General features: G+C 38.9%; 1 protein-coding gene across 1 annotated transcript in view; it reads right to left on the minus strand.

The window, feature by feature from the left end:
• The window catches only part of LOC149069377 (arginine kinase), a 41,711-nt gene extending 16,564 nt beyond the window's left edge, over window positions 1-25,147 (minus strand). Inside the window, exons 1-2 of the mRNA XM_089249223.1 lie at window positions 24,766-25,147; window positions 4,654-4,913 (exon numbers count right to left, since the gene is read on the minus strand). Of these exons, the coding sequence (XP_089105349.1) occupies window positions 4,654-4,913; window positions 24,766-24,934 (429 nt within the window). The 5' untranslated portion in view covers window positions 24,935-25,147. The remainder of the gene's footprint in view (window positions 1-4,653; window positions 4,914-24,765) is intronic.
• Between the last annotated feature and the right edge of the window lie 2,802 nt (window positions 25,148-27,949).

The following is a 27,949-nucleotide window of genomic DNA, read 5'->3' on the forward strand; positions in this document are numbered from 1 at the left end:
GTCTGGTCCCCCCCCTAAATGTGAGAAAATGACCGAAAAAAGGGAAAAAGATGGCCAAATCTATTGTTCTGTCACTTTGGTCCCCCCCCCCGAAATGAAAGTGGTCCCCTCCCGAACGAAATTTCTGGCTACGCCCCTGTGTACAGATAAGTTGGTAGCACTTATCATCTCATCTCTCAACATCTTACGACATTTTTAAACACGTTTTGTTAAGAAAAAAAAGAGCAACAGATTATCTTAAGCAGTGTGATATAATACATAGGGAACCAGATGAGGTACCTGAGAAACCGGGACAAATCTCGGAATTCGTAATTAAAAGCCGGGACAAAACGCGGAATCCGTTAATAAAAACCGGGACAAAACTGGGGACATTTTAGAAACCACTTTTTGACGGACATTACGGTATAAAATTGTAAACTTACAATTGTATTACTAAAATATTATCACTTTGCTTCTACACAAAGGTGCCAAAATGAGTAAAAGGGTAGGGCTATGAATGTCGGACGTCCAGTATATACGGTATAAAAGAGCCCCCACCGTGGGGGGGGGGGGGGATTTTTTATTGCAATAGACTTTTTACCAAACTTTAAACCAAAACTTGCAACCCAAATTAGTTGCACAAACAGAAATCCTATCTTTTCTCGATCATTTTTCTAATTTGAAGATATGGCATTTGTGCAGTTTTTTTTTTGTTTTTTTTTAGATTTTTACTGTCACTGAAAATGTTAGCGCCCTCTATTGACCCTACAGAGAACAAAAATAAACTAAAGTAATTGAATGTATGTACTGAAGACACAGCTTGGATACTTCCAGTCCTAAAGTCTGGGTTATTTGTAAGTCTTAACTGCCAATATATTCGCCATAATTTTCAAATGTTTTATCTAATAAAAATATTATGTACATAGAAGAGTGGCTAAATATACTTACCATAACGTAATATTGAACCATAGCATACGTTTACAGTTGTCGTGTGAATCGTAGTACAGTAAAACCTCGTTAGTGCGTCACCCGGTTAACACGTCACTCCACTTACGGGGATCACTTTTTGTAAGTCCCAATTGTCCTCATGCAGGAATTGGCACAGCTATGGCTTACTCCGCTTAACGAGTCACTCCGCTTACTAAGTCATATTTATGCTCTCCCAAGAGTGACTCATTAACGAGGTTTGACTGTATTCGACTGAAGCGGGGAAACATTTGATATTCAGTTTCGCGGAGAACCATAAAATTTCGGTCGCAGAGGATTTTATCCATTTAAGCGGAAGGACTATATTTGTATATGATTCCATTTCATCCGATCTTTGATTGCGCAAAGAAAAACCGGGACAGGGACAGTGAATTTAATGGCGAAAAACCGGGACATCTCCTTCCAAGAGCCTAGCTATACATAATCTGAAGAAATCTAAAATTATTTATCAGTCGTATTAGGTACAGTATGTTACTCGCACTATAATGATTTTAAACATTATAGTAGTATACAATTGATAGCGTGTACAGTGAAACCTCGCTACAACGATACTCGATATAACGATAAATCCCTCTACAACGATGTTTTTTCAAATATTGTTTGGAATTGCCTATAGTCAGGGCCGTCTTAACAGCATCATGGGCCCCCGGGCCAATAGGTTATTCTGAGGCCCTACCTGGAAAATTCTCGAAAATTTCAATTAGTTCTCATTTTTGTGAGGCCCCTATTCTCTTGAGGCCCCCGGGCTGTGCCCGGGTGGGCCCATGCGTTAAGACGGCACTGCCTATAGTCCAATGTTAAACTCCTTTCGATACAACGATATCATCTACTACGATAAATCCCTTTATAACGATATTTTTGGGGAGATTTTAAACCGGTTACAACGATATTTTTTTATATTCTGCTCAAATTCGTTTTGAATTTTATTTTAACTTCGTCACTTTTCGTTCTTCTGAAGGCATTTAGTAACATCGGTAATTTGCACCACAGGCACAGGATCACCGAGAGCGAGCAAAGGGAGTTTATTGGTAATACTTTCTATGCAGGACACACAGAGTGTAATGCGATAAGCAACTTTACAGGGACAATGCATCTGACTGAATTTTATTCAGCCAGGGGTTCTCAAACTCCCCCCCCCCCCCCGGCGCCGTGTTTCCCTATCCAATGCTAATCTGCGAGCTCCACCGGCTCCCCAGAGCTGTTTAACAAAGAATCTCTCTTCGAAAAATCTTTGTCAGGGTCACCGCTTCGTGGCGCCCCTAACAACAAGAGGTTGAAGGGGCACCAGGACGCCGCGGTGCAGTTTCAGAACCCCCTGCTTTAAGTACTCACCGTTTTTTCGACTCGAAAAAGTCGAATTTTTTCAAAAAAATGACTTCGAAAGATATTTCATTCAACTGCAAATAAAATACTAAAAATTTCGTGTCAATCGGTCAATTTGTTTGTTTATAATAAAAGAAATAAATGAATAAAATGAATTTTATGGTGCGTAAACGTACACAAGAAAAAACACTTTGAACGCGATTTTCTCAGATTGCAGTTTTTGAGCTGACCCGTAAGATTTAAAGAAAAATACTGCCCCAAAAATTCAGAATTTTTGCAGGGAAATTTAGCAGATATGTGTTGGTAGAATAGACCTCGGACTTTGATATCTGACCATTCGTTAGCATTTTATAAATTTTTAAAGTTTGAAAAAATATATGAATTTCAAAAATCTAAATTCAACATTTTTAAAAAAATACTTCCCATTAGTCAGTTGTTAAATCCGAGGTCTATTCTACCAACACATATCTGCTAAATTTCCCTGCAAAAATTCTGAATTTTTGGGGCAGTATTTTTCTTTAAATCTTACGGGTCAGCTCAAAAACTGCAATCTGAGAAAATCGCGTTCAAAGTGTTTTTTCTTGTGTACGTTTACGCACCATAAAATTCATTTTATTTATTTATTTCTTTTATTATAAACAAACAAATTGACCGATTGACACGAAATTTTTAGTATTTTATTTGCAGTTGAATGAAATATCTTTCGAAGTCATTTTTTTGAAAAAATTCGACTTTTTCGAGTCGAAAGAGTAGTGAGACCCCTTAAGCGGTTCTTAAAATTTTTCTGATCCGCATTTTATAACTACCACATTGGAAATGAAAGCGTGTTAAGAAACCGAGACATTTCGGGTGACCGTAATAAAGCAGATTACGTTTGACGAGATAACTCGGGATTGCCGCTGTCAGGGTTAATGAACCAATCAATTCCAATTTTTCCTTCACAAACGTTATTGGTTGTTGATCTCATAGAATAGTTTCATGAATAAAATTTGTTTCATCTGTTTGAAAGATCATTTAACGCATGAAAGTTTGCCAAAGAAGTGGAAGCTTTATTAATGAACAACGATGCCTTTTAACAATGATGCATCATGTAGTTGGAAAACCAAAAACTTACCCGCGAAACTCAATTCGAGCATCCATTCCCACGGACCTAAAATATTTCGGAAATCCCTGTTTCCACCCATTATAAGGCCGTGTACCCCCCTTCTACCGCCGAAGGTGACAGAATCCATTCAGCTGATGGACGATCGCAGTTCAATGCCCCGCAGAGGCTGTCGAATATGACTTTTTAGTCCTCCTGAATTCATCTTCGTGCACATGAGCCAATTATCTAAAATCCTTGTATGAATAGCGGAGAGGTATCATCATCCGTCACTTTTACAAACTTTGTTCGACTTCCTCCTTTTTTTAATGTGATCCGATCTCCCCAGTCTCGCCACAGAGAGCAACATACCTACAAACAGTATAAATGTACTTCACTTCTGAAATATAGATGGCAGCACTGAAAAAACAAACGCAACACTACATACGCACTCAGACTGCTAGGTACGCTCACAGCTACACTTCCAACACAACTCACTAGGTAGTAAATCACCCATAGATGGTGATAGACTGGAGTTGTGATCGGTTTGGAAGGAAAGAAAGAAAGAAATTTTATTTTTCTCATCGCTCCCTGCCCCCAACTCAAGCTAACCCATCGGATCCCTATCCGTAACTTCAACCGCCCATGGACCATTTCATCGTTCCTGGAGGGAAGGGAAACAGAAGAAATTTTGTTCCAATTTTAGCCGATAGAGAGCGCTGCACGAAATAAAATCTCCAAATTACTTCACTGAACCTTTCTTCCATCTCTTCTGCGTCGAAACTTTCGTAAAGCTTCTGAAGCGCGATTGCGGCTGAGGTAAAACTTTACCAATAGTGGCCTTTGCCCACCAATGGTATCCATCACAATGAAAACCTTATGTAAGCGCCAGTAGCAGGAAAATTCTAAAATGAGCTGTTAATCGTACCTCCTGCATTTTACAGGACTGTGATTTGCATATTTCCAGTGATTTGCTTTCGTGCAGGGCCCTCTATCGACAAAAATGTAGACTAATTTTTTCTCCTGTTCCAAAAAAATAGTTCTTCCCCAACGAGGATAATTTTCTTTTTTGGAAGAATCTCACAATACACACATAACACATCTCAAATCACATTAATTCCTTCAATTTTCATGAATTTACGAATTTATGGCATCGTCTCTAGTTGATCGAATTAGACCTGTCGACTCCAGACATTTTTCCTACGATTAATACAGCGAGGTTTCTAGGCCTACTTGTATATGCATATATATATGTATAATATTTATGTTTATAAAATTCCTACCTGTTCCGTGAGGCAAGGGTTGAAAGCGTAGCCTTGCAAACTGCGACCGCATCTCACCCTGGTAGAAACAACGAATTCGCTGGTTGGGTCAACATTCACCAGAGTGTTTATGTCTCCGAAATCCGTTGGTGGATGCTTGTCGGTGGGTTTGAAGCCCGCATGATAGTCCTCTATGATTGGGTTGAAAAGTTCGGAGAACGTGTTGTAGGACTCGGCATCCGGAGCGTAGATTCCGACGCCACTGTCCAGATTCTCGACACCTGTTGAAAAAGACAAGTGAGCTCGACACAAAGTCCTAACACAATAACTAATGTAAGTGTGATATTTGTCTATTTTCCTTCTAAGCAACAAGTTGATCGCGAATCCCGTGATGTGTTACAAATGCCAGTAATTATAATTAATTTACAAATGCCAGTAATTTTCCATTTCGTAGCATGTCTTTCACGACACTTTGTAGTCACCTTAGATTCATGGCCAAATGTCTGCACCACACTTGAACCCTAAGTATTAGCTAAAATGATTATAAACGACTTTTAACTATACGTACATGCAAGGGCAAATCTGTCTTGAGGCCGTCAGTTCAGTAGGCTCACAAATGACTCTGGAGAGTCTATAGAGCAGTGGTTCTAAAGCAGGGGTCCATGGAGATTTTTAGAGTTCGTGAGCTTGGATGAAAAAAATTAACTCGTTCTTTCTACATTTTTTGTGTTATGCTTTACAGCATTGCTTCCCAAAGTGGGTAATATCATCCCCTGGGGGCACCACCCACCTATAGAAGAAGGCCTCAAGCTCGTGACATGACCGAAAAAGGCTATCTCACGTATAGCCATTAGCTATAGCAGGCCCCGACGCATGCACCATCTTTACCCTTTTTTGCAATATATCTCTCGAAATCGGCCAATTCGCGACGGGGCCGGCCACTTGGCGAATTGACCAATTTCGTTAAATATTGACCTGGTCAATGTCCGAATTTCGGATGGTCGATCAGTTCGCGAAGTGACCGGTGATCCCTAACCATAGTCCGATAACAAAACACATAATTCGGGATCATCGTCAATGTGGGGGAAATGGGCAGCGTTTTACACCTCACCATAGAGTGCCCAGTTACTCAACGACTTCCCCTGCATTGCCCAACTGAAGATATCATAGCTTGGAAAAAATCTATCCTCAGTAACAAAGAAATTCGTGACAAGCTATGTACCCTGATGAAATTCATCAATGACAATCGGGACAAAATAATAGTGCCAAGAGCCCAGCAAGAAGTGCTCAATGACTCATGCGCACATTCTGACTATGAACTACGAGGGTCCTTATAATGTTGTACGTATATCCCCGTTGCAATATCTTTTCCTCTACTGGACAGTGATGTTCATCGTGATTTTCACTGATTTCTGTTACACATATACGTTTAATCCTGTCTAATATTTTTTCTATTTCAGAGAGGAAATCATTTTAACAAGATGAAGAGCGGTGGAGTGTTTGTGTGTGACTCTCTCTCACTATCTTCATTCTTGAAATGTTGAAAATCTTCTCGACCAGCAGTGGACTTGAATTCCTAGCTGGTGGCGCGGGTATCTTTGCGTGTTTGTCCGCAACAAATACTACAATTTTTTTTTTATTTTAGTTGTTTTTTTTCTTTCTTCTCATTTTTTTCCAGCGTGGCTTCGTTTGGGAGCCATGTTCTGGTTTGGTGGTGGGATCATTGGCAAGTTGGCGTATTATTTCGTGATAGTTATGTCTAGAGCCCAGAAATTTAGGTACTAAAAAAAGGCATAATTTACGGGAAAAAGGAAAAATAACTAAAATTGGTTGCATTTAATCTACTGCTTTAATTATAGTTTGTAATAACTGCATTATAACGCAAGTTAAATTAATTTCAAGCCCAAAATAAAATTCCAGTACACCCTCATTAATAGGTCAATTCCAGGACCACAATTACCAGAATTGGAACCTGTAGAGAAACTGGCCTGTTGGGCTCCTTCGAGTTTCGATTGTATTATTTGGAATGATCATTTTTATAGTTGAAACATAGCTACCTTGTTCTAATGCAGAAAAAAAAAATTAGCTTTTTTTATATGCGGGACTCCTGCAAGCGGGGGACCCTGTGTGGCCGCATTTGTCGCACACCCCTGAGGGTGACGTAAATTTAATCCAATAAGTAAATATGTATGTAAGATAAATAGCCGTGGTTGTTTACAGTGCATTTATGGTGTAAAGAACAACATGGGCCTCAGAGCTCTGTCTGCTCCTACTCTGCCTTGTGTGAGCCATGACGTCAATTGATGACCTCTTGGTACAGTCATCGGTCAGCTATACATATACAATGCAATCCATTGCCTGAGCGAAACATGTTCATGTGAAGCATGTGGAGAAACAAAATTTTCCTCTGCTTTGCTAACATGGGCTGCGTTCATCTGAAACAAAATCATTCACGTCTAACACCATCCGGTCCGGTCATGGCAAAACCAAGTTCCCTAACTTTGACCGGATATATATAATATTATACCATTTTTAGTGTATTTTCAAAAGCCGGCCCCCCCAAATGACGGGCCTGTTTGCAAGATGAACTTTTGTTATCAATTTAAAATTCTTGTTGAATTCTTCCAAAATTCCCAGTTTTTTTAGAGAGAGCGTATTTTGTTTTTCCGGCATTACGAACGACGGATTTGACACAGTCAGCAAGCAGTGCCGTATGAACGCATGGCCCCACCCGAGCACGGTCCGGAGGCCTCAAGAGAAGAGGTTCCTCACAAAAATGGGAACTAATTGAAATTTTCGAGAATTCTCCAGGTTGGGCCTCAGAAAAATCAATTGGCCCGGGGCCCATGGTGCTCTTAAGACGGCCCCGTCAGCAAGTAAAGCACCACATCGAAAGAAAGTTCTACAGGAAATTATCGAAAGAACTTACTGTGCATGTGTACCGTATCTGTCTATTTTCGGCAGGCCTGTACCACCCCAAATGATTATAGTAAACTTTCTCACCCTCTCGGGATAACGTTGAAAACATAGGGAGAGAAAAAATTCTGAAAGGTCATATGGCCGTCAAAACAATTGAAACCCATTTCCTCGGGACTCTCCACATCTGCGTATTTTCAGAAAGAGGCAATAAACAAATCACCTAAGTGTCCACTCTAAATGGTCATCACTCATCAGTGATCTCACTGGCAATTTTCGTATACGTCAGCAATCACCCTAAAATTTATGTCTTTTGCGGTGACAATATGCAAGAACTGTTGCAGTAACGCTTTTTCACTGCATACAAAAATTTTGTGCGCATTTGTTGTGTGGATATAAATTACGTTTTTCTTTCTTTCAAAAGTTTCCGAGTTTGAGTCGAAGTGAAAACGTCGAATAATTGAGGTTTTACGTTAAATAAATGAATGAAATATTTTAACATTAAAATTTATTTGTTGCATTGTTGTTTAAAATGTATCGTTGCCAATTGCTATCAAAGTTAAACGTCGTATAAACATGAAAGTCGTATAACTGAGTGACGTATGAACGAGGTTACTCTGTCATTTGTAGATATGCCCTATTAAAAATAAGCGTTTTCAAACTCTATTAAACACAATTCAACAAACATCGCAACTGGCCTCGAGGCAGGGCCAAACTCTTCGGACATATATTTATTATAGTTAACTGTTAATGTGCTCAAAATAAAAATTTTAACAAAAATTCAAATTTTTAGTTTTGCTTACCGTTCTTTTGGGCTAGAACCGTAGGATTCATCCGCGTGGGGAAAAAATTAATCCTTTATGTACGCAAACTCGTAAAAAAGGCTGATGCAGAATGTAGCATTTTTTTCAGAAGCAAGGAAAAAACCCCTTGATTTGTTCGGACTGGGAGAGGGAGGGGATTATTAGAGGGGACGTGAGCGAAATCACGTGATTCAGTATACACGTCATTACAGCCATTCCGTATAATACTTTTTGCGGGAAAACGCTTTAAACGAGAAATCTCGATGAGTATCAGTAATAAGAGTTGGCACCAGAGAGTCGCAAAATAAGTCGCGCTAAGGAGGAAAACGTTATATGCGGGATCCACTGTATTTTGTACAAAAGCTTGCAACGAAGCTGTCTCAGTATTATAACCCGCCCACGAGAGTGGGGCTGGCGGAGCTTCAGGCCTGGGGCCTGGACCATTTTTGTCTTTTTTTCCCACTATTAGTTCACTTTATAGAGGGGGGGGGGTTCGCTGAAGAGCGCAGCCTACGGGGGGCCCCCTTTTACGGGGCCCCCTGTTCCAGGATGGGGGGGGGGGGGTTCATGTGCTTTATCGGCACCCATAAAGGCAATTTCACTGTGGAATACGACGTCTGTTTACCCCAATTTTCATTCTATCCAGACATTATGGCCTTCTAGGAACTGAAACAGCAGGGGTCGCGCGGTAGCCCTGAGGACACACAAAATGCTGGTGTCCTTGATGTCAGTAGCCATGACCATCACAATGCCCTTCCTTTCTAGGAGAACGACTGCCACCCGAGGGGGGGGGGTTGTACCCTTGTACAATGTTCTTTTCTTCATTTCCGTTTTTTTTTCGTTTACTTGTACATGTGTATAGTTAAAAAAAATTTCAATGAGAATAGAAGGTACGTAATTCAAGATATCCGTCCATAGGAGTACACACACAAATTGATATGATTGATATTAAAGAGTCCTGTTTATTTTCCTATGAGAAATATCTGAAAGAAGAAAAATCAAAGAGACCTTTCCACGGGCCCTGTCAGCCCCCCCCCCATGTGGGGGGCCATGATGGTAACCCATCAAACCACAGTCATTATGCGGGAATAATTTTTTTATCCCAAATTTGGCATAAAAACTATATGTTTATGTAATTGTTTTATAATTTTTTCTCTCAAATCCCACTTTTTTTCTCTCGTCACATGAAGCTAATCCAATAAAACTGCTATACGTAGACATGTATCACACGTTGACGATTAAAAAAATGTATTTGGCTCCAAATCATTTCTACTATTTGCACTTTAGCCAAAACTCTTGGCGAATTCACGAATAGGCCGGTACCGTCACGAATTGGCAGAACTTCGGAATTTGGCAGTAACATATCCAATGGCTATAGGCAAGATGGTCTTCTTCTATAGATGGGGGGGGGGATGGAATGTCCATTGGGGCGGTAGAAGTTTTGGGTTTAGTCATAAATATAATATAACTACTAGTTTGAGCACACAGGGTTGCTTTGTGTTTCCTGCACCCAGGGCCGGACTTAGGCAGGCTTTATTACATTTTGACCAAAACGTTTTAACAAAGCAAATAGCTTAAAATTCTGTTCTAGACCTCTAAAATTCAGACATCGAACCCCTCTTGCCTAGGTTTCCACAAAATCCTTCCCCCCCCCCCCCAGTCAAGAGTAGGATGCAGGTGGATACAGTTGTCCGGGCGGTGAATCAAAAGCAGTGCTAAATTGTTTTCTTAATTATTCAAAATTACACTAGGGAGGCATAATGCATGCTTGGCCCGGCTGAAAGATAATCTAATTTCAGCCCTGGACAGATAATTGGTTCTCTAGGAACCTCCCTCCCCAACAATCTTTAAGTGGCTGGGGACTCACTTGCATTATTTTTGTTGGGCGGTGAGCAATATTGTCCAAATTTATTGCCGAATGTTTTTTTTATGACCATGAAACATTAGTTTGATGGTGCATTAGTCTCTGGTGCCCATGTAAACCTGACGAGCACCATGGGGTTCATGGCTACTGGGGGGGGGGGGATTGGAAAACTCCGTTTTAGAGGGCCGCAAATCTGTTTCTGCACCGGGCCTCAAAATACTTAAGCCCGTCCCTACCTGCATCTAATAACGTGACGAGTGAACACTTTTACGAATGAAAAGAAGAAATTACTTGTTATTCCAACGACCACTCCTTGGGTGGATCCAAGAATACTTAAACGATCTCCCGAAACTACAAAATACCAATGTGTTGTTGAAAGCGATTAAAGCTTCATCAAAGGTGGCAACAATACCTTGCATATGAAAGCCTCATTTCGCAGTTTCCTCGAATATGCAGGCTGATTCAGAAAAGATGGGGAAAAAATTTAAGAAGCGGTAGTACACAAAAAAAAAATAGAACCAATTGTTCTAAAAGTGGTTTTTAGATTCCACAAAAAAACCACTACCATAAGTTAGAAATATTCCCTACTCAGAGTTTGATTTTCTTTTAATTTAATAAGCAAATTTTTGTGGGTTGTCTCTTTTTGCGCGCGACTGTCTTTCCCGTGAACACCTTTCACACACATTTTAAATAATTTAAAATTATTTGAAATAAGTTGGTTTGAAAAGTCATAAAATCTCGCGCAGCGCACGCATAAATAGTACGAAATTTTTACGAAACTATTTCTCATCAAATTCATTTCTGAAAGTGCGCGAGAGTTGGACATTTTGCATTCTGAAAACAAGACGTAAAAAAAATCGCGATAATGATGCCAAAATTATTTTTGGTGATTTTTTCAATAATCGTTTTTAGAAATATAAATTTTACGTAATTATATTCATTTGAAATGATGCATTTCTAGCCATTGAAAGGTAAGAAACTTACTCTTTTAGAAACGAAATATCGAGTGGATAATGTGATAGTGAAACATTTAATTGACTAAAAATTCATATATATTCAAGGAAATTGCGAAATGAGGCTTCCATATGCAAGGTATCATTGCTACCTTCGATGAATCGTTAATCGCTTTTAACGACACATTGATATTTTGTAGTTTCGGAAGATCGTTTAAGTATTCTTGGATCCACCCAAGGAGTGGCCATTGGTAACGAGTAATTTCTTTTTTTTTCACTCGTAAAAAGTACCGCCCGAATGGTACTTTCACCTTGCCGTGGTGGGTGCGCTCGAGCGCTCTGACAACCCCGAGAGCTATGCCGGCGGTAGCTTAGCTACTGGAAGGGCCTCCCAAGCCGGACAGGTCTCTGCGGGTTAGGAGTCAGACTAAGAGAGGTGCCTAGGAGATGGTAGACTCCAAACTACCCTGACACTGGGCAGCAGCAATGTCAGTACTGGTCTTTGACCAGATAGCTGTTCACAGAAATGTGGATAGTACTGTAAGAAGAAAGCAATGGCAAGCTACTTCTCATCACTGCCAAGAAAACTCTTATGGATAAGGCTCAAAAAGAAAATATGTCATGTTGCCGGAAGATGGCCCCCAGGTCGGAAAGCAACCACTTTATTACTGGGAAGATGCAAGAAGACTATCGTGGTCTTTTGACCACAATGACGTAGATAGATCAAAGCCTTTAGGAATTTTATCTAATGATGAAAGAAATACTAGGAAATCTTTGAGTTTAACAAAGAAAAAATACAGAATGGGAACATGGAATGTTAGGAGTATGAATAAGGGGCCGTTCAATTATTACGTCATCATCGATGGGGGGGGGGTTCCGATTTGTTGACTTTTGATGATAAGGGGGGGGGGTTTGGATAATGCTTACGTCATCAACCACCCTTTATGAAAATATGAGTTGGATTCAGAGGGGCAGAGCTGATGACGAAATCTTGCTGACAAGGGGGGGGGGGGTCAAAAATGGCTAAAAATTTGCTTACGTAATACTTGAACGGCCCCTAATGGAAAATTAGAAGTTGTAAAGGAAGAAATGCAAAGAACAAAGACAGACATTTTCGGATTAAGCGAACTGAAATGAACAGGTGCGGGATTTTTTTCAGTCGGATGACTATACGATTTATTACTCTGGACATGAAAATCATAAAAAAAATGGAGTGGCAATAAGTATTAAAAATAACATTGATGCATCTGTGTTAGGGTATGTCAATCAGAATAAAAAGTAGTCCAATAAATATAACGATCATCCAAGTATATGCGCCATCAACTGATGCTGAAGAAGAAGTTAGCTATGAATTGTATAATGTACTGCAACAAATTATTGATCAAACACCCAGTAAAGATACGTTGATGATCATTGGGGATTTAAACGCAAAGGTTGGAGATGTGGCAGTTCCAGGTACAACAGGAAACTTTGGGCTTGGAAATAGGAATGAAGCTGGACAAAAGTTAATTGAATTCTGTTCATCAAATGATCTTTTCATTGCTAATACTTTCTTTAAGCAGCCTAAAAGAAGAATGTACACATGGACATCTGGACATCACCATATACAAGAACCAAATTGATTACGTAATTGGCAGCAAAAGATGGAAAAGCTCAGTGACAACATGTAAGATTCTGCCGAGTGCTGAATGTGGGTCTAATCACCAGTTACTCATTTTAGAAATGAGACTTAAAATAAAGAAAATCAGTAATGGAAAAGCGCCAGCTAGGTACAGGCGGGTTCGAGCCCCACCGTCGCCGTAGTGGTGGTCGGCTGAAGTTGGTTTTCTGTGGTTCCCAACTTCAAGGCGCGAATGCGAGCCGATCTCCCCGTTAAAAAGTCTCGCCACAGAGAGCAACAGACCTACAAAGAGCACAAATGTAATTAAAGCATAACGCATCACTCACTTCCCTTCTGAAATATAGATAGCAGCACCGAAAAATCAAACACAACACTACATACGCACTCGGACTGTTAGGTACACACACAGTTACACCTCCGGCATAACTGACTAGGTAGTAAATCGCCCATAAATGGTGATAGACCTGAGTTGTGCTCGGCTTGAAAAAAAAAAAAAGCTAGGTGCAGGTTAGATAATGTACCAGAGGAATATAGAATTTCAACAAGAAACCATTTTAATGACCTTGATCTGGTAGATGACCTTGATCAGGAAGAAGCAAAGAGAAATATTCCAGTAAATAAAAAGAAGAGAACATCTTGGCTGTCAGAAGAAGCTCTTGAAATTGCCGAAAAAAAAAAAAGAAGAATAGCTAAGGCTGCTGGAGAAGTGAATGAAACCAAGGAATTTAAAGCCCAATTTCAAAGACAGGCTAGGAAAGACATAGAGAATTTTTTTAGTTCAAAATGTAGACAAATTGAAGAAGACAACAGACTAAGGAGAACAAGAGGAGAACTAGAGGAGGATTAATGAAATAACTGGCAAATCCACATACCGAAATCCACGTTTCGGTATCATAAAAGACAAGAATGGAAATGTCTTCTGGAAAAGACATTGTAAACAGATGGAAAGAATACACAGAAAATTTTTATAAGAAATCAGATAGAAAGATAATAAATAGCAATATAGAAATAAATCATGAACCACCAGTTACAAAGGACGAAGTCAGATGGGCAACAAATCAACTAAAGAATTGCAAAGCTCCAGGTATTGACAATATTCCAGCAGAGCTTCTGAAAAAGACAGGGTAAAATATCGATGCACTAACATCACTCTGTCAACAAATTTGGGAGAAAATAGAGTGGCCCAAAGACTGGAAAAATATCTATATTCACAAAATACCCATTCACAAAAAAGGTGATTTTAGAGAATGCTCCACTTACAGAACAATCGCCCTAATACCACATGCTAGCAAGATTCTACTGAAAATTATTTAGAAAAGATTCGAAACCGTTATAGAAAAAGAATTAGCAGCGGAGTAAACAGGTTTCAGAAGAAATAGGGGAACTATAGACCAAATTGCCAATATAAGATAAATAATGGAGGCAGCAAAAGAACGTCAAAAGAAGTTACATTTTTGTTTCATCGATTATACAAAGGCCTTTGACTGTGTTGATCATGATAAGCTTTGGGATATTCTTGGAACAATGGGAGTGCCTAATCACCTCGTCTGCTGGATCAGAAATTTATATATTAACCAAGAGGCAAGTGTAAGAACAAACTATGGCTTAACTGAATGGTTTGGAATTGAAAAAGGGGTTCGACAAGGATGCGTCCTTTCTCCAAACTTATTTACTTTCTATGGAGAATATGTAATGGGAGCATCCGATTTAGAGGAATTAGAGGCAGGTGTTAAAATTGGAGGAAGAGTGATCAACAACCTTAGATATGCTGATGACACAGCTCTGATGGCAGAATTCGAAGAGGACCTGAAGAACATTATATCAAGAGTAAAAACAGAAAGTGAGAAGCTTGGACTCTACCTAAATACGATAAAAACAAAGATCATTAGTACAGCAGATATTTACAGTCTTCAACTAGATGGCGAAGGTTTTGAGATTGTGGACAGATTTGATTTCCTAGGATTAAGAATTGTGAAAGAGGGAACTTGCACAGAAGAAATAAAAAGACGAGTAGTTCTGGGTAGAACAGCCATAAGAAAGCTTAATATAATCATGAAAGACAAAGATGTATGAATGAAAACAAAAATTAGAATTATAAATGCGTTGGTCTTTCCTGTCTTTATGTATGGATGTGAGAGCTGGTCACTACGGAAAGCAGATAAGAAAATAATTGATTCCTTCGAACTTTGGTGCTGGAGGAGGATGCTGAGAATTCCATGGACAGCTAAAAGGACAAAACAAATCGGTTATCGAAGAAGTCAAGGTTGACTATTGTCTAGAAGCAACAATCATTAAACAGAAACTCTCTTACTTTGGCCATGTAATACGAACAGAAGACTCACTAGAAAAAATGGTAATGCTTGGGAGAATGGAGGGAACGAGAGGGAGACGCAGTTTTGAGGAAGGGGGGGGGCAGTGAGAGAGATGGAAAAAAGGTTTGGGAAACTATGCTGTACAGTAGGGGTTGTGCCAACAGCTTTCTATGAAGCACTGCCACGGCCGGATTAACCCATATGACAGCCCTAAGCACGCAAGTAATTTTAGTGCCCCTCCCGTCCCCTTTACTCTTTACCCAGGGGCTCCCATGTTGTAGGGGGTCCCATAATTTGTAATATAGTATATATTTTACTCAAATTTATATAAATTTTATTTGGTAAAGAAAATCAAAGAGTTCTCCCTTAAATCACATCATACTATTTCTAAAGTGCCCATTATTAGCAAATCCTATTCAATAATGATTTTTAATATTATACCAATCAATAATAGACTTTACACAGAACGTATATAATGCACCTATTGTAATATTAACTTCACGACAAAAATACTTTTCAATGTGTCAGTCTTTTGTTCAATTTCACATCTTTCTGAACGTAAAATGATTTATGAAATGATGGTAAGAAATTTTGCATATGTGATCAACATGAAATCCTCAAATCTTCATGAAGATTTTGTTATATTTGTGAAATATGCGAAACTTGATGCATCTGATCTTGTAAACACTTTTTCAGGTGGACTGCAACAATCTTCATCCTTGGTTCAGGTTGGTGACACAATGTTCCGAATGTTAAATAACGATAGAGAGGTTTAGAAGGGACGTTTCGAAATTTTGAGGCAGCATTGAATCATCATTAACAACATCACCAATATATCAAACTGTTCTGGAGAAAAATCGTTTTTCTTATTAAAAAAGGATAAAATCATCTATTCGATCAAGTCTTTTACAAGAGAAACTGTCATCTCTTTCAGCTTTACTGTGCATTGAAGCTGAGAGAACTCAAAAATTAGATTTTGATGACATTATCAATGATTTGCTCATATGAGACTGCGAAAAAAAAATGTATTGTGTGAAATATTTCATGTGGAGAATTTTACATTACATTTCCCATTTAAAATAGCGCATATCCCCCTTTTTCATGTGTTCACAAACAACACGTGCTGCATTTTCTGACGTACCAAACCTCTTCGACCACAATCGAAAGAGGCCCCCACCAATTCCTCTTTTGCCCATGGTACCTCCACCATCTAATCAAAGTCGGGTTCTGTAAATAGGCTATGCAAATTGGCAAGCAGGTATTTTTAGGTGGGGTGGGGGGAGGGTGGTTTAGAAGAATTAGAAATTTTGTCCGAAGCCTGCGATGCCACGACTCAGGAGCCTTCAGTGCCGGAAAGGCCTCATAACAATTTTATCTGGTTAAAATTTTGAAGAGTGTAAATATGCAAATTGGGAGGCAGGTATGTATAAGCTAGGTGGGAGGGGGGAGGGGGCCCTGAGAAAAATTTAATTTACCCGGGGGCCTATGATGCTGTTGTATGGCTCTGGGCTTACTTTATGGAAATATAGCGAAATCTCAATCCAAAAATTGAGTAGTAAATACGAATTCTTGTTCGCAATTAACTTAGTTTCTCGTCACCCACAAGGCCGTAAGTAGAAACGAAAATTTACTCTATTGCTTGGAGAGGGTCTGTATTCATTCTGGCACCCCTTCCCATAATTTTCAAGGGAAAAAGTAAACTTGATGCCCTTCCTGGTCCAACACCGGCGGGAACAGACCCTCCCCCTGCCCCCTTTTAGTTGTGGCCCTGGTCAACATTTCGATAAAAACCTTCAATTGTGAAATCAATTGAGCTTAAAATTTTAGGATTTTCTATTGGATGGTTGATGACGGGAAAAAAATTGTTCGTTTCAAAACAATGTACTATTTTATCATTTTTTGGGTGCCCCTTTTCTTCTGATGCCCTAAGCACGTTCTTATTTTGCTTAATGGTTATTCCGGCCCTGGGCACTGTAATACTCACCCGTATTACAGTCTGTGGATCGAAAAAAAAATGTGGAATGCTGAATTCGTAGAGTCCCTAAATTTTATCCCGCGTTTGAATTCGGATTATAATTTTTCATTATTTCATTCACAATAAAACATTATAATTATAATGTTTCAAGTTCACGTTTCTGCGGTAGGGAGATGAAATACATTCAAGACAGACGAGGTTGGGATGAGATGTTTTAATAGGATACGAATACATTCTATATTGGCTTTGCTATTGATATAGTGTTGACATTTCCATACCTCTCCCATTCGCGGAAAAGTTTTATTTACACATACCTGCATTTACTTAAGCATCGAATTTTACGTTGGCCTTCGAAATCATGCGCCTACTATAAAGTGAACGAATAAATTTGTCGCCGATCCAAGAAAGAGTGGGAAAAGTCTTGAACTTGAACTTTCCGAATCCGATGAGGGATTGGCTTTCTTATTCCCGAGCCACGTGCATATCGTTGTTTTCAGCAGCCGCCTTATAAGGATCCAAGGAGCCGGTGCCAACAAGAAATAGCGACAAGTTATTTTCGGGACCCGCCACCGGAAAAAAAAAAGGATCTAGAAACCACTTTTAGAACAAATGAAAGAAAACACCAAGGGAAAAAAAACGCGATTTCAGACTCGATCGACCGAATTATATTGTATACACCTGCACGCACCGCAACCCCCCCCCCCTTTGTTCTGTCTACGAGTGATCTCTTCTAAAATTAGTACGAGTTCGGATTCGTCCAGGGTCGTTACTACTTGTTGATTGTTCACTATTGCTTTGTATTATCACTATTTACGGTGATTTCCTGAGCATAAAAATCCTTCAATGCGAATTTCGTTTCTTTGGGGAGAAAATGCAGTGGCGTGTACCTAATCCACATACGAAATCTTTCGAAATGAAAGAGATTTCTTTTCCCTAGGGAAAAACCCGATAAACAACGTCTGTTCTTCCAGACACATCAGAACACAAATCGCAGAAATTATTTTTGTGAATTATTTTACAAAATATTTATTTTTACACCAACCTCTATAAGGCCGAGATTACACTATAAAAGTTTTATAACAGTTCTTTTACACAAATTTACAAAAATTCAACCAGTAAGAGAATCGGTTACATTCGAGTGAATGTAACTAATGGGCTTATTGCTTGTTTTTTTGTTTTGTAAAAGATCTTTTATCAAACTTTATAGTGTAATCCCGGCCTAATAGGCAGAGGTCTTCAAACTTTTTCTAGTCATGTCGCTGCCTGTATTCATCATCACAAGAAGAGCATCCTTACGGCAAGTTTGATATACGAATGCAGGAAATAAGGATGATGTTAATCCTTGAATGCAATTTGTACAAGGTGTTTGATCGGGACGTTGATTAAGTGCTCGCGAGCACGAAGTCAAACATGGGAAAAGAATACTAAGACTTCTTTAGGGAGCACCGCGGTGCTCGCGAACAATAGGTTGAAGATGCATGCTCTAATTGAAGAAAAAGGTGCAGACAATATAATTCCAGTTAATCGACACTAAAAAACTCATTTATCTATTACTCATTTTAAACTCGATTAAACTCATTTTTCAATACGCGAATTTCAGGCAGGAAATTACCGAACACCAAAGCAACAAACCACGATGAGATTAAGAAGTCATCCTCGTTCCGTTGTGTGATTGCTAGAAAAAGCAGTTCTTACTTAAAAAACGGTAACTCACTTCATTGTAGAGTACTATGTCGAGAAAAAGAACGATTTATGGTGAATTCCAACCTTTCACACGTGGTTTTATTTTTAATCAATTCATATGAATCTTATGAAACGGACGCTTCGAAACTATGGAACCAAAATGCCTTCATTTATGAAGAAGAGCGGAAATTCACGAAATGCCCACTTTGGTAATGTTTAAAATTTTGATTTGTAGGTTAATGTGGTGCTTTAAATAACCGATCGGCTTCCTGATTTCCTACGATGTTTGTTGTGCGGGGACTTGGTCGGTCGTTATCCATTTCTGCGTGCACATTCATCGGAAACACCAATAAAATAAATGAAATAAAATCAATCAAGGACGAACGCATTCGAGCGTTTCAACTAGCAAGGAGTAGGTCAAGATCCTTGGATCTCGCCGTGATGTTTTATTCACCACCTTACTGTATAATTTGCAAATTTTTGTAGCGAAAATATGCTTAGCATTAGATTTCAATGACGACTAAAAGAATTATGGGGAGATTCGAGTCGAAACAAAAACGACGAATCTATCAGAGTTGCTCATCACAGGCTCTATCTCATAGGGGGATACGGGGGAAACGAAGGGTGCAATCGCCACCCCCCCCCCCCTCCGTTCAGTGAAAAAAATTTTTGACATGCATAGGCGGAAGGTAAGGGGGGGGGCATTCGCTCCCCTCCCGTTTTTTAATAAAATTCTTTTAAATACCCGGCGTTGCCCGGCAAAAGTGGTAAATATGCAAAGTATGAGTCGTGTTTATCAATGCGTATATGAACATCTTTCATGGTTCAGACAGGGATCTGGCACACCACCCCCTAAAAAAACACTTTTAAAGTTATCTTTCCCTCTCCCTCCAAACATCCTTTGCTTTTTTTTGAGAGGGGGGGGGGGGTGATGAAGATTCTTAAACGCACTTTAAAAAAAAACCGCTTTCTGCAGGCAGAACTTTTTTTCAGCAGTCTTCAAAACGAGGTTTTCTGTCCTACGCTATGAGTTAAAGGAAACTGCGCTTTCAGTTTCTTCATCACCTTAATACAGGGGTCTTCAACACTTCATACATGACTGGCCAAATTGAAACTTCCCATGAAGCCCGCGGGCCATCAATTCATATAATTTAGAGACATCTCAATAGAAGGGGCCAATGAGGCCCCGAGTTAAACGGGGACAAAAATAATTGAAGACTTTTATTTATTCTGAAATTATTTTTTATTAATTATTAATTTTGATTAGTTCTGAAATAATTTTTTCACCAATTCTGAAAATGTTTTTGATTAATTACGGATTAAATTAATTAATTCGGATTAATTTCAATCTAAAATCACTATAAATGATTATTTAATTATTAAAGTGAGTAATTCTGAAATTATTTTCCTTCTCGCTATACTTTATCTTGAAAACATTTCTTTCAATAACTAAGCAATTACTCTTTTATTGATTGTGAAATAATTTCTATCAGAAATTATGAAGTTATTTTTCTCACTAATTCTTAAATTATTTCTTTCAGTAATTCTGAATTTTCATCTATTCTGGAATTATTTCTTCCAGAATTAGTCATTTTTCAATGTTTTCAACCATTTTCTGACAATGATCGGTGGGCCACAACAAAAAGCTCCGAGGGCCATACGCTGAAGACCCCTGCCTTAATGAATAGGGAAACAATTAGTTAGAGACCGTTTTTTGAATTAAATTTAATGTTTCAAAGTTCTAAAGTAGCCTATCGCTTAAGTCATGTCCATTCAAAATTTCGTGAAGATTAGTCAAAAATTCAAGATTTGCATTGAGAACATACCCAGAGTGGCCATCCATAAAAATATACAGAGTTCATACCTCTCTGTACCCCTTGCCGCCAATTACTGGCAAACCGTTGGTCCTAGAAGCATACTCAGTGCCGTCTTAACGTATGGGGGAAAAATATACCCAAAAAATTACTTTGCCCGGTGTTCTGTTGTGCTGTTAAGATGGCCCTGGGCATACTTCCAATCAGTAAAACTACCCGACAACGCTCTTTTCTCGCATCTATACCTATTGTTCTTTACTTTTTCCCTCCGATTTTTTTAATTCAAACACCTCAGAGAATATTGTACTTGGAAATAGAATATTGTACTATTGGAAACGGTTTTTTTTTTTTTTGGCCTCAGGAGAGACGGAGCAACAACTTTATAATTGGGTTTTGAAGACAGGTTGTCCATATAAAAAGCTAATTTTTTTCATTGCAATAAAAAACAATCCCTCGCAATGTGAATGATGTATATCTGAGGTCTATATATATATACGTATACGCGTTATTTTGATAATTTTTCTAATTGAAAGTATGCTTCTAGGACCTACGGTTCACCGGTAATTTGCGGCATGAGGAGTTAGCTATGCACTCTGTATGAAGATAATCAACGCGTTTGCTTTGAAGAATATTTTGTTAAACAACAGAGATGGAAGAATACAAAATTACTTGTTCTTAGAACAGGAAATAACTACGGATAACGATATCACTCACAAATGAAAAAAAACAGAAAAATGAAGATTGGATGGAGAGTGCTTTTGGCAAAAACGGCGCGATTCTGAAGAGATCACTTTTCCAGAAAAAAAATATTCAACTAGTGTGTGCTACCAGCAATAACTTGAGCACGAACATCCACCAGTGATAAAAAATGCAGATAACACAAAGGAGCATAGAAAGATATGACAGGCATTACAAGGATGGATGGAAAATTATGAAACATTTAAGAAAGGTATAAAATATAAGAAAAATTATGTCATGGAAAGAATAAAACGTTGCAAATATGGGGGTCCAAATCGGTGCAACTCACAAATAAAATGGAGAGACTAGAGATTCGAAGGATAGCTGCATTTCTGTAGGGCCAGACACACACATGAAATAGACTGAAAAAAGGATAATGACAAAAAATATATATTAGGAGAACAGCAGATAGACTGCACATTGAAGAATCGGACACACCCCGCTTCCCATCTCAAGGAGACATCGAAGCGTTCCCGAAAGATGGGTGCATCCGGAATTTTATTAAAAATGAATATATGTATATATATATTGTTAAAGTTTCATTGTTTATGCATGAAAAACTGAAAACAAATTAATTATGTGAATTGGAAATTGAAAATTTCAAAACTTTAGAATGAAAAAAAATCGAAGAATTCAAAAATGTAAAGAGTCGTAGCCAATGTCATCGGGGGGAACACCCTGACATTGGCTTAACACAGAACGTTTCTGAGACCATCCCTTGGCCTCCAAAGCCTAAATAGATGCTCGATCCCCCGACGTTCTGCTGTAGTACCATTGAATTCAAAAATAGAAAGCCAAAGCAAAGTTTTTTGTCAAGTTTGAAAAAAAGCAAAGTTGTAGTCAATATTATCAGTATTTAATAATCAAATATAAAAATCGTATATAAAAATCAGTATTTTTGAATTCAGTGGTACTACACCAGAACGTCGGGGGATCGACCATCTATTTAGGCTTTGGAGGCCAAGGGATGCTCTCAGAAACGTTCTGTGTTAAGCCAATGTCGGGGTGTTCCTCCCTAATGAGAGCCCTAGACACTGGGTACGACTCCTTCCATTTTTGAATTCTTCGATTTTTTTTCATTCCAAAGTTTGAAATTTTCAATTTCCAATTCACATAATTAATTTGTTTTCAGTTTTTCATGCATAAACAATGAAACTTTTACAATGTTTTTTCACTACACTGCATATTACAGCTGCCTGTGACCTGTTCCAGACTCTGCCACGAAGCTGCGCTGGAAGAGATCTCGGCAACGGGATAAGTCCAGTGGCAAAGTTCTGGCGTTCATTCATTCTGCCTATGGCGCTGGTATAGGTGGAGTTTCGACAAAAATCAATTTTCCACTCACATAATGCACATTTTTCTATACATATAAATTTCTATAAAACAGAGTAACAAGTCCGAGCGCAAGCGTATAAATCAACAAAATAATTACGATGAATCGTGGTCTAAGAATCGAAGTCTAAATTGATATTGTAGCGTCCTTAGCACACATGTCTGGACTTGATAACCAAAGTTCCGTTGGTGGCGGTCTGTCCGCGTGCGTTGAATGCCACGAGTTGTTGTCGCGTAGGCCGTACAAATAGACTGTAAGCACACTAAATTGTAATCACTGAAAACTTGAATGTACGTGAATGCAGATCCAAAACAAGATGGGGAGTAAAAATTAATTAAGCAGACGGAAAAAAGCATCGGCCAGGAAAGTAGGAAAATTTAGGAGAATTATCAGGCGGATGTTAACTGCATTTTGGACCGTTGATGATGATTATATCATATATGCGATTCCCTACGTATAATCATCTGTATTAAAAAACATCTGAATTCCTTACTGTGGATTTTATAGGCTGCTGCAACCTTTTCTTTTCTCCGCTGGCGTATACATGCAAGTAGAAGAATCGACATTTTTTTATTAAAAAAACCGTGACCAACTACGATTCCTCACCACTACTCGAACATTATCGACGAACGAAATTTGCACAAGTGGGGATTATACGTAAGGAATAAGATGAATAATAGAACAATATTGACAATGTAGTATAAACGGAACACTTATCTGTGTGCAGCAGCGATCCCAAACCTTGCACGTTAGCCTCGTTAGATTTTTATTAAAACCTTATCTTTTAACTCCATTTTCGTACGCATGATTTTCGCTGGGGGGAAGGGGGGTTCGTTCATTTTTTACAGCAAAAATACGAAAATATCTCAGATTAGGGTCATCGCCTCCCCATTTACTCACCCAGTCTTGCTGAGATGGTCACTCTACCTTGCTTACGCCAGAGAAATGTTTAATTTATTTGTTTTTTTTAATTTACTTTACATTAATTTTAACCTTTATGTGTTTATTTTTCAAATATAAATTGTAAGTTACGATATATTTAGTTTTTCGGATCGGTTTCCGAACCAATGAACAACGTCATCAGTTTCAAAGAACGGAGCGTTGAAAAGAACGAAGCATTCGGATCAAAATCCGGCGATGAAAACTGAAGTGTTTAAAAGAGCATTTTAAGGAAATGATTCCCATCAAGGGGACCGATTGTCTGCTTGAGGAAGGATCGGTTGGGCCGTGGCCAAAAGAACGAAGAAAAACTTTTTTTATTCCTAGACATTAATCACCCACGGTACAAGAGCTGGATTCTTCGAACGATAGAAGCAGACTTCACAACGTGGATTTTATAATTATTTTCTTCGAGTTTCATAACTGAGTTGCAGAAGTAAAATTCTTTCAGTCAGGTCCGAAGAAGCTAGAGATGAGTTAATTACATCACAGAAACGGGCGAAATGGTTTATTGTAACGAATTTAAACAATTTCCAGACAACCGAAACCGTAGTAGGAAAACTGCCCAGTGCAGAAAACTTTAGGAGGGGGGGGGGCAACTTTATGGGGAAATCGAGAAAATTTTAGTGGAGAGGGTGGCAAAATTACGAGTGTGTGTTTTCCCACCTCAAAAATTTCTAGTTACGGCACTGATTCCTCGCATACGGTTTTGTGATCCTTCTCAGGAATGAACGAAAACTTTCGGTACTTTAAAGTACCATATTAGATAATTCGTTATGTAACAGTACTAACTTATTGTTGACAAAACAGTATTTTTTTTAGTGTCTTGCCTTTAATTAGAACTGAAATGGCCGACCAAATAATTTACATGATAATTATTTATTAATTCATTGTATTTATATTTATTATAATTTTCTTCTTATTCCACTTTTCATAATATGGTAGATAAAGGGTTAACAACTTGAAGAAATATTAAAACAAAAATAAGATGTTATATGAGAAAAGAAAAACGCGTTGTTGCGTCGGCAGCTACCAGAGAATTTCAAGCGAGTAGCAATTTACTCGTTCGATGATTCATTAACGAATTCGTCTGTCACTAATTTAGTTGGAACTCATTAATGAGTGAGATGAATGGCATTCCACTAAAGAGGCAATGAAAAAGGAGTAGGCTAAATCATTCACCTGACTGAATGACGTCGAGCAGCGTCGCTCCGAGGCCAGTCTTGCGATTCTTGCAAGCATCGAAAACTTCTTTGCTAAGGTATTTCTTCAGGAGGGATTTGCAATCAGTTGCCGCCTGAAGTTTCTGGAAACCGGCTTCCAACTTGTCCAAAACTGCCTTGTCCACCATCTTCGATGCGAGTACTTTAACTAGTCCTTTACAGATTCTACAACAGACGCGACTTGAAGAGAAATGCAAGAGGAGTGGAATTTCCTGCTAAATTTATACCGCAATGATGGAGTATTGTGGGTAATTTCAGGGAGCGGGATGCCCAGAAAAAAAAAAAGAAAGTTGCCAGAATAACTCAACGAAGTACCTCATCACGGAGCCTCGAGACTCGTTGAGAAAGAGAAAAAGGTGGGGGGGGGGGAGGGTCCGCTACTCACCTGATCAGCAACTTCTGGCAGCGAAAAAGAAATCCGTTTTGCGTAAAATACGGCTCTGACGACATACGTAGCCCAGGTTCCGACATTGGTTGATTCCTTCTGGGCTGTTGAGCCACTCGCTAAACTAAGAATAGAATTAAATCAAAAGGAGGGGATTTCCCTCTGCAGATAAAAGTTTAATTTAAAAATCATTTAAATTAAAATTTTATCTGCAGAGGGATCTAATATAGGAAAAATCTAAAACCACTGCCAGAACATTTCTTCCTCTTGATCGGAATGTAGAAAAATAGTTCCGGGTTATATACGGAGGAGCGCATTAGCGGGCCCAGGGCAGCAAATTTGAAGAATGGTCGGTCAATGAGTAGAATGGGAGAGGAGCGGCAAAATTCATATAGCCCACAGGCCGCTTCTGCGTAGAACGCGAGGTATTACGTGAGTGACCAAACGAGTGGCCTAGAGAGCAAGGAACTAGGTCAGTCAGTGACCTAGAGAGCAAGGAACTAGGTCAGTCAGTGACCTAGAGAGCAAGGAACTAGGTCAGTCAGTGACCTAGAGAGAGCAAGCGGCCATGTCAGTGAGCTACCTGCAGAGTTTGTGAGTGCAAGCATGTGAGTGACCTAGAGAGCAATGGACGTGATTACCCGAAAGAGTTTGAATGACCAAAAGAATGAACTAGAGAACGAGGGATCATGTCGGTGAATGACTAGAAAAGTGACCTAGAGAATTAGAAAGTGTATTGTTGATCAAAATAGTGTGCAAGCATGTGAATGCCCAAAAGAGCGACCAAGAGAGCGGGGGCCAGGTCAGGGTTTGACCTGAAGAGTGACCAAAAGAATTTACAAGCATGTGAGTGATCAAAAGAGTGACCTGAAAACAGGAATTGGAGCTATAAATTAGGGTGGAAAATTTGAGGAGCGAGTGGTCCAGAAAATTTGACTAGAACGAGAGAATGGAGGCAAAATTTGTGTAGTGCACAGGGTTCCGTCTTATTCCCGAGCGAAATAAAAACCGTAGTATTTCCCGACCGAAGTCGTGGGGCATGAAAGGGAAGATAATAGTTAAGGGAGGACACACATAAGTTAAAGAAGGTTGTAGCAAGAATTGATTTTAAATCATACGTTTCAGAAGTATGTCAGGGACTGGTAGACCCTCGATTAAAAATCGGAACAGCGAAAATTACAGTATTACACACAAGTGATCCGTCAAATTGTTTCAGACATTTCACTGCATTCAGAAAGGTCGAGGAAACACTGAGAGAGATCTAGCGTATAAGCAATAGGGCATAACACCATTGATGTTATTTCAAGTTAATCAGTGCAATAATTTAACTTGAAAACCGGTTAAATGACTGACGCAGTTGCTGAAAATGTGCTTCAATGGAAATTCAATACTTGTCCATAAAAAAGGAGTGGAACGAAAGAGTGAAACCACACACAATTCCTATATGCAGTAGAACGTGATTGGTTCCCAACTTCGAGGCACAAATGTGAGCCGATCTCCCCGTTAAAAAGTCTCGCCGCAGAGAGTAACAGGCCTAAAACGGTATACTATTCAATCATTACACTATGATGAAATTGATGGCAGATGGCAGAACTACACATAACAAACATTATGCAGAAACAAACTTCACGGAAGGTTCACTATACGCACACACACAAACGCGCGCGCATTCCAACACATATACCAATTCATTAGAAGTTCGCAGAAGAATATGGACGAGGTGCATGTATGGTTTAGCAGTAGAACGTGGTTAATTCGAATCTGGTTCATTCGAATTTTCGATAATTCGATCTTTTACGAACTCCCCTTGAGTTTTCTATATAGTTTATTGTTAAAATTTCTTGTTAAATTATTTATATATATATATACAATCGAACCTCGTTAATGAGTCACTCTTGGGAGAGCAAAAATATGACTTATTAAGCGGAGTGACTCGTTAAACGGAGTAAGCCATAGCTGCGCCAATTCCTGCCTGAGGAAAATTGGGACTTCCAAAACGTGGCCCGTTAAGCGGAGTGACGTGTTAACCGGGTGACGCAGTAACGAGGTTTGACTGTATATATATACAGGGTGGTGACTATTGACCACCCAATAATTACACACGTGATTCCTTGTAAAAAAATAATATAGAAAAGTGTTTCCCGTTTTTCGATCGGACGAATATTAAGCTTTTAAAATTTTGTGACGTGTCATTTTTCTAACGGTCATTTATATGCCAAACACCGAACCGAAGTGCATTTCTCCGCCAGCAGCGGGTTGTCACTTCTTAAAAATGAACTGAAATATTCAATCCCATTAGAAGCCAAGTTCTGCCTTCTTCCTTCACGATTGGCACTTTTTCCCTCCATTTAGTGTGATACTATAACCTTCCTATTACGTATCGCTTACGTGTTAACTTCGTCTTTTATGTTGGCAAATTTATCGCAAGATTTGTACCATGTTAGCCAAATGAGATCTTTTACCTTCACTATATTAAGTCTAATTTTCTGAGGGAAGGTGCATACAGTGCGTAGGTGTTTATTGTGCGATCATTATTTTACGTTGTTGTTTTAATCAGATTACAATGTTGATCAATAAAAAACGGCAGGTTTTTTTTTTTTGGTTTTTTTGAACTTTCATCGAAACTGTTGCTTGTAAAAAGCTTCAACGAGGGATGTAAAAATGGTAACTTGACGAAGGTGTGACTTAGTGGAAACAGTAAAATAATAACGATTCAATCAGAAGTTTTTAATCAAACTTATTACGTTACGTATTCAAA

The sequence above is a fragment of the Pholcus phalangioides genome, unplaced genomic scaffold (genome assembly GCF_987345545.1).
Source record: "Pholcus phalangioides strain wild (caught in Gottingen) unplaced genomic scaffold, Ppha-v1.0 ptg000022l_1, whole genome shotgun sequence".
NCBI classification, from domain to species: Eukaryota; Metazoa; Arthropoda; class Arachnida; order Araneae; family Pholcidae; genus Pholcus; species Pholcus phalangioides.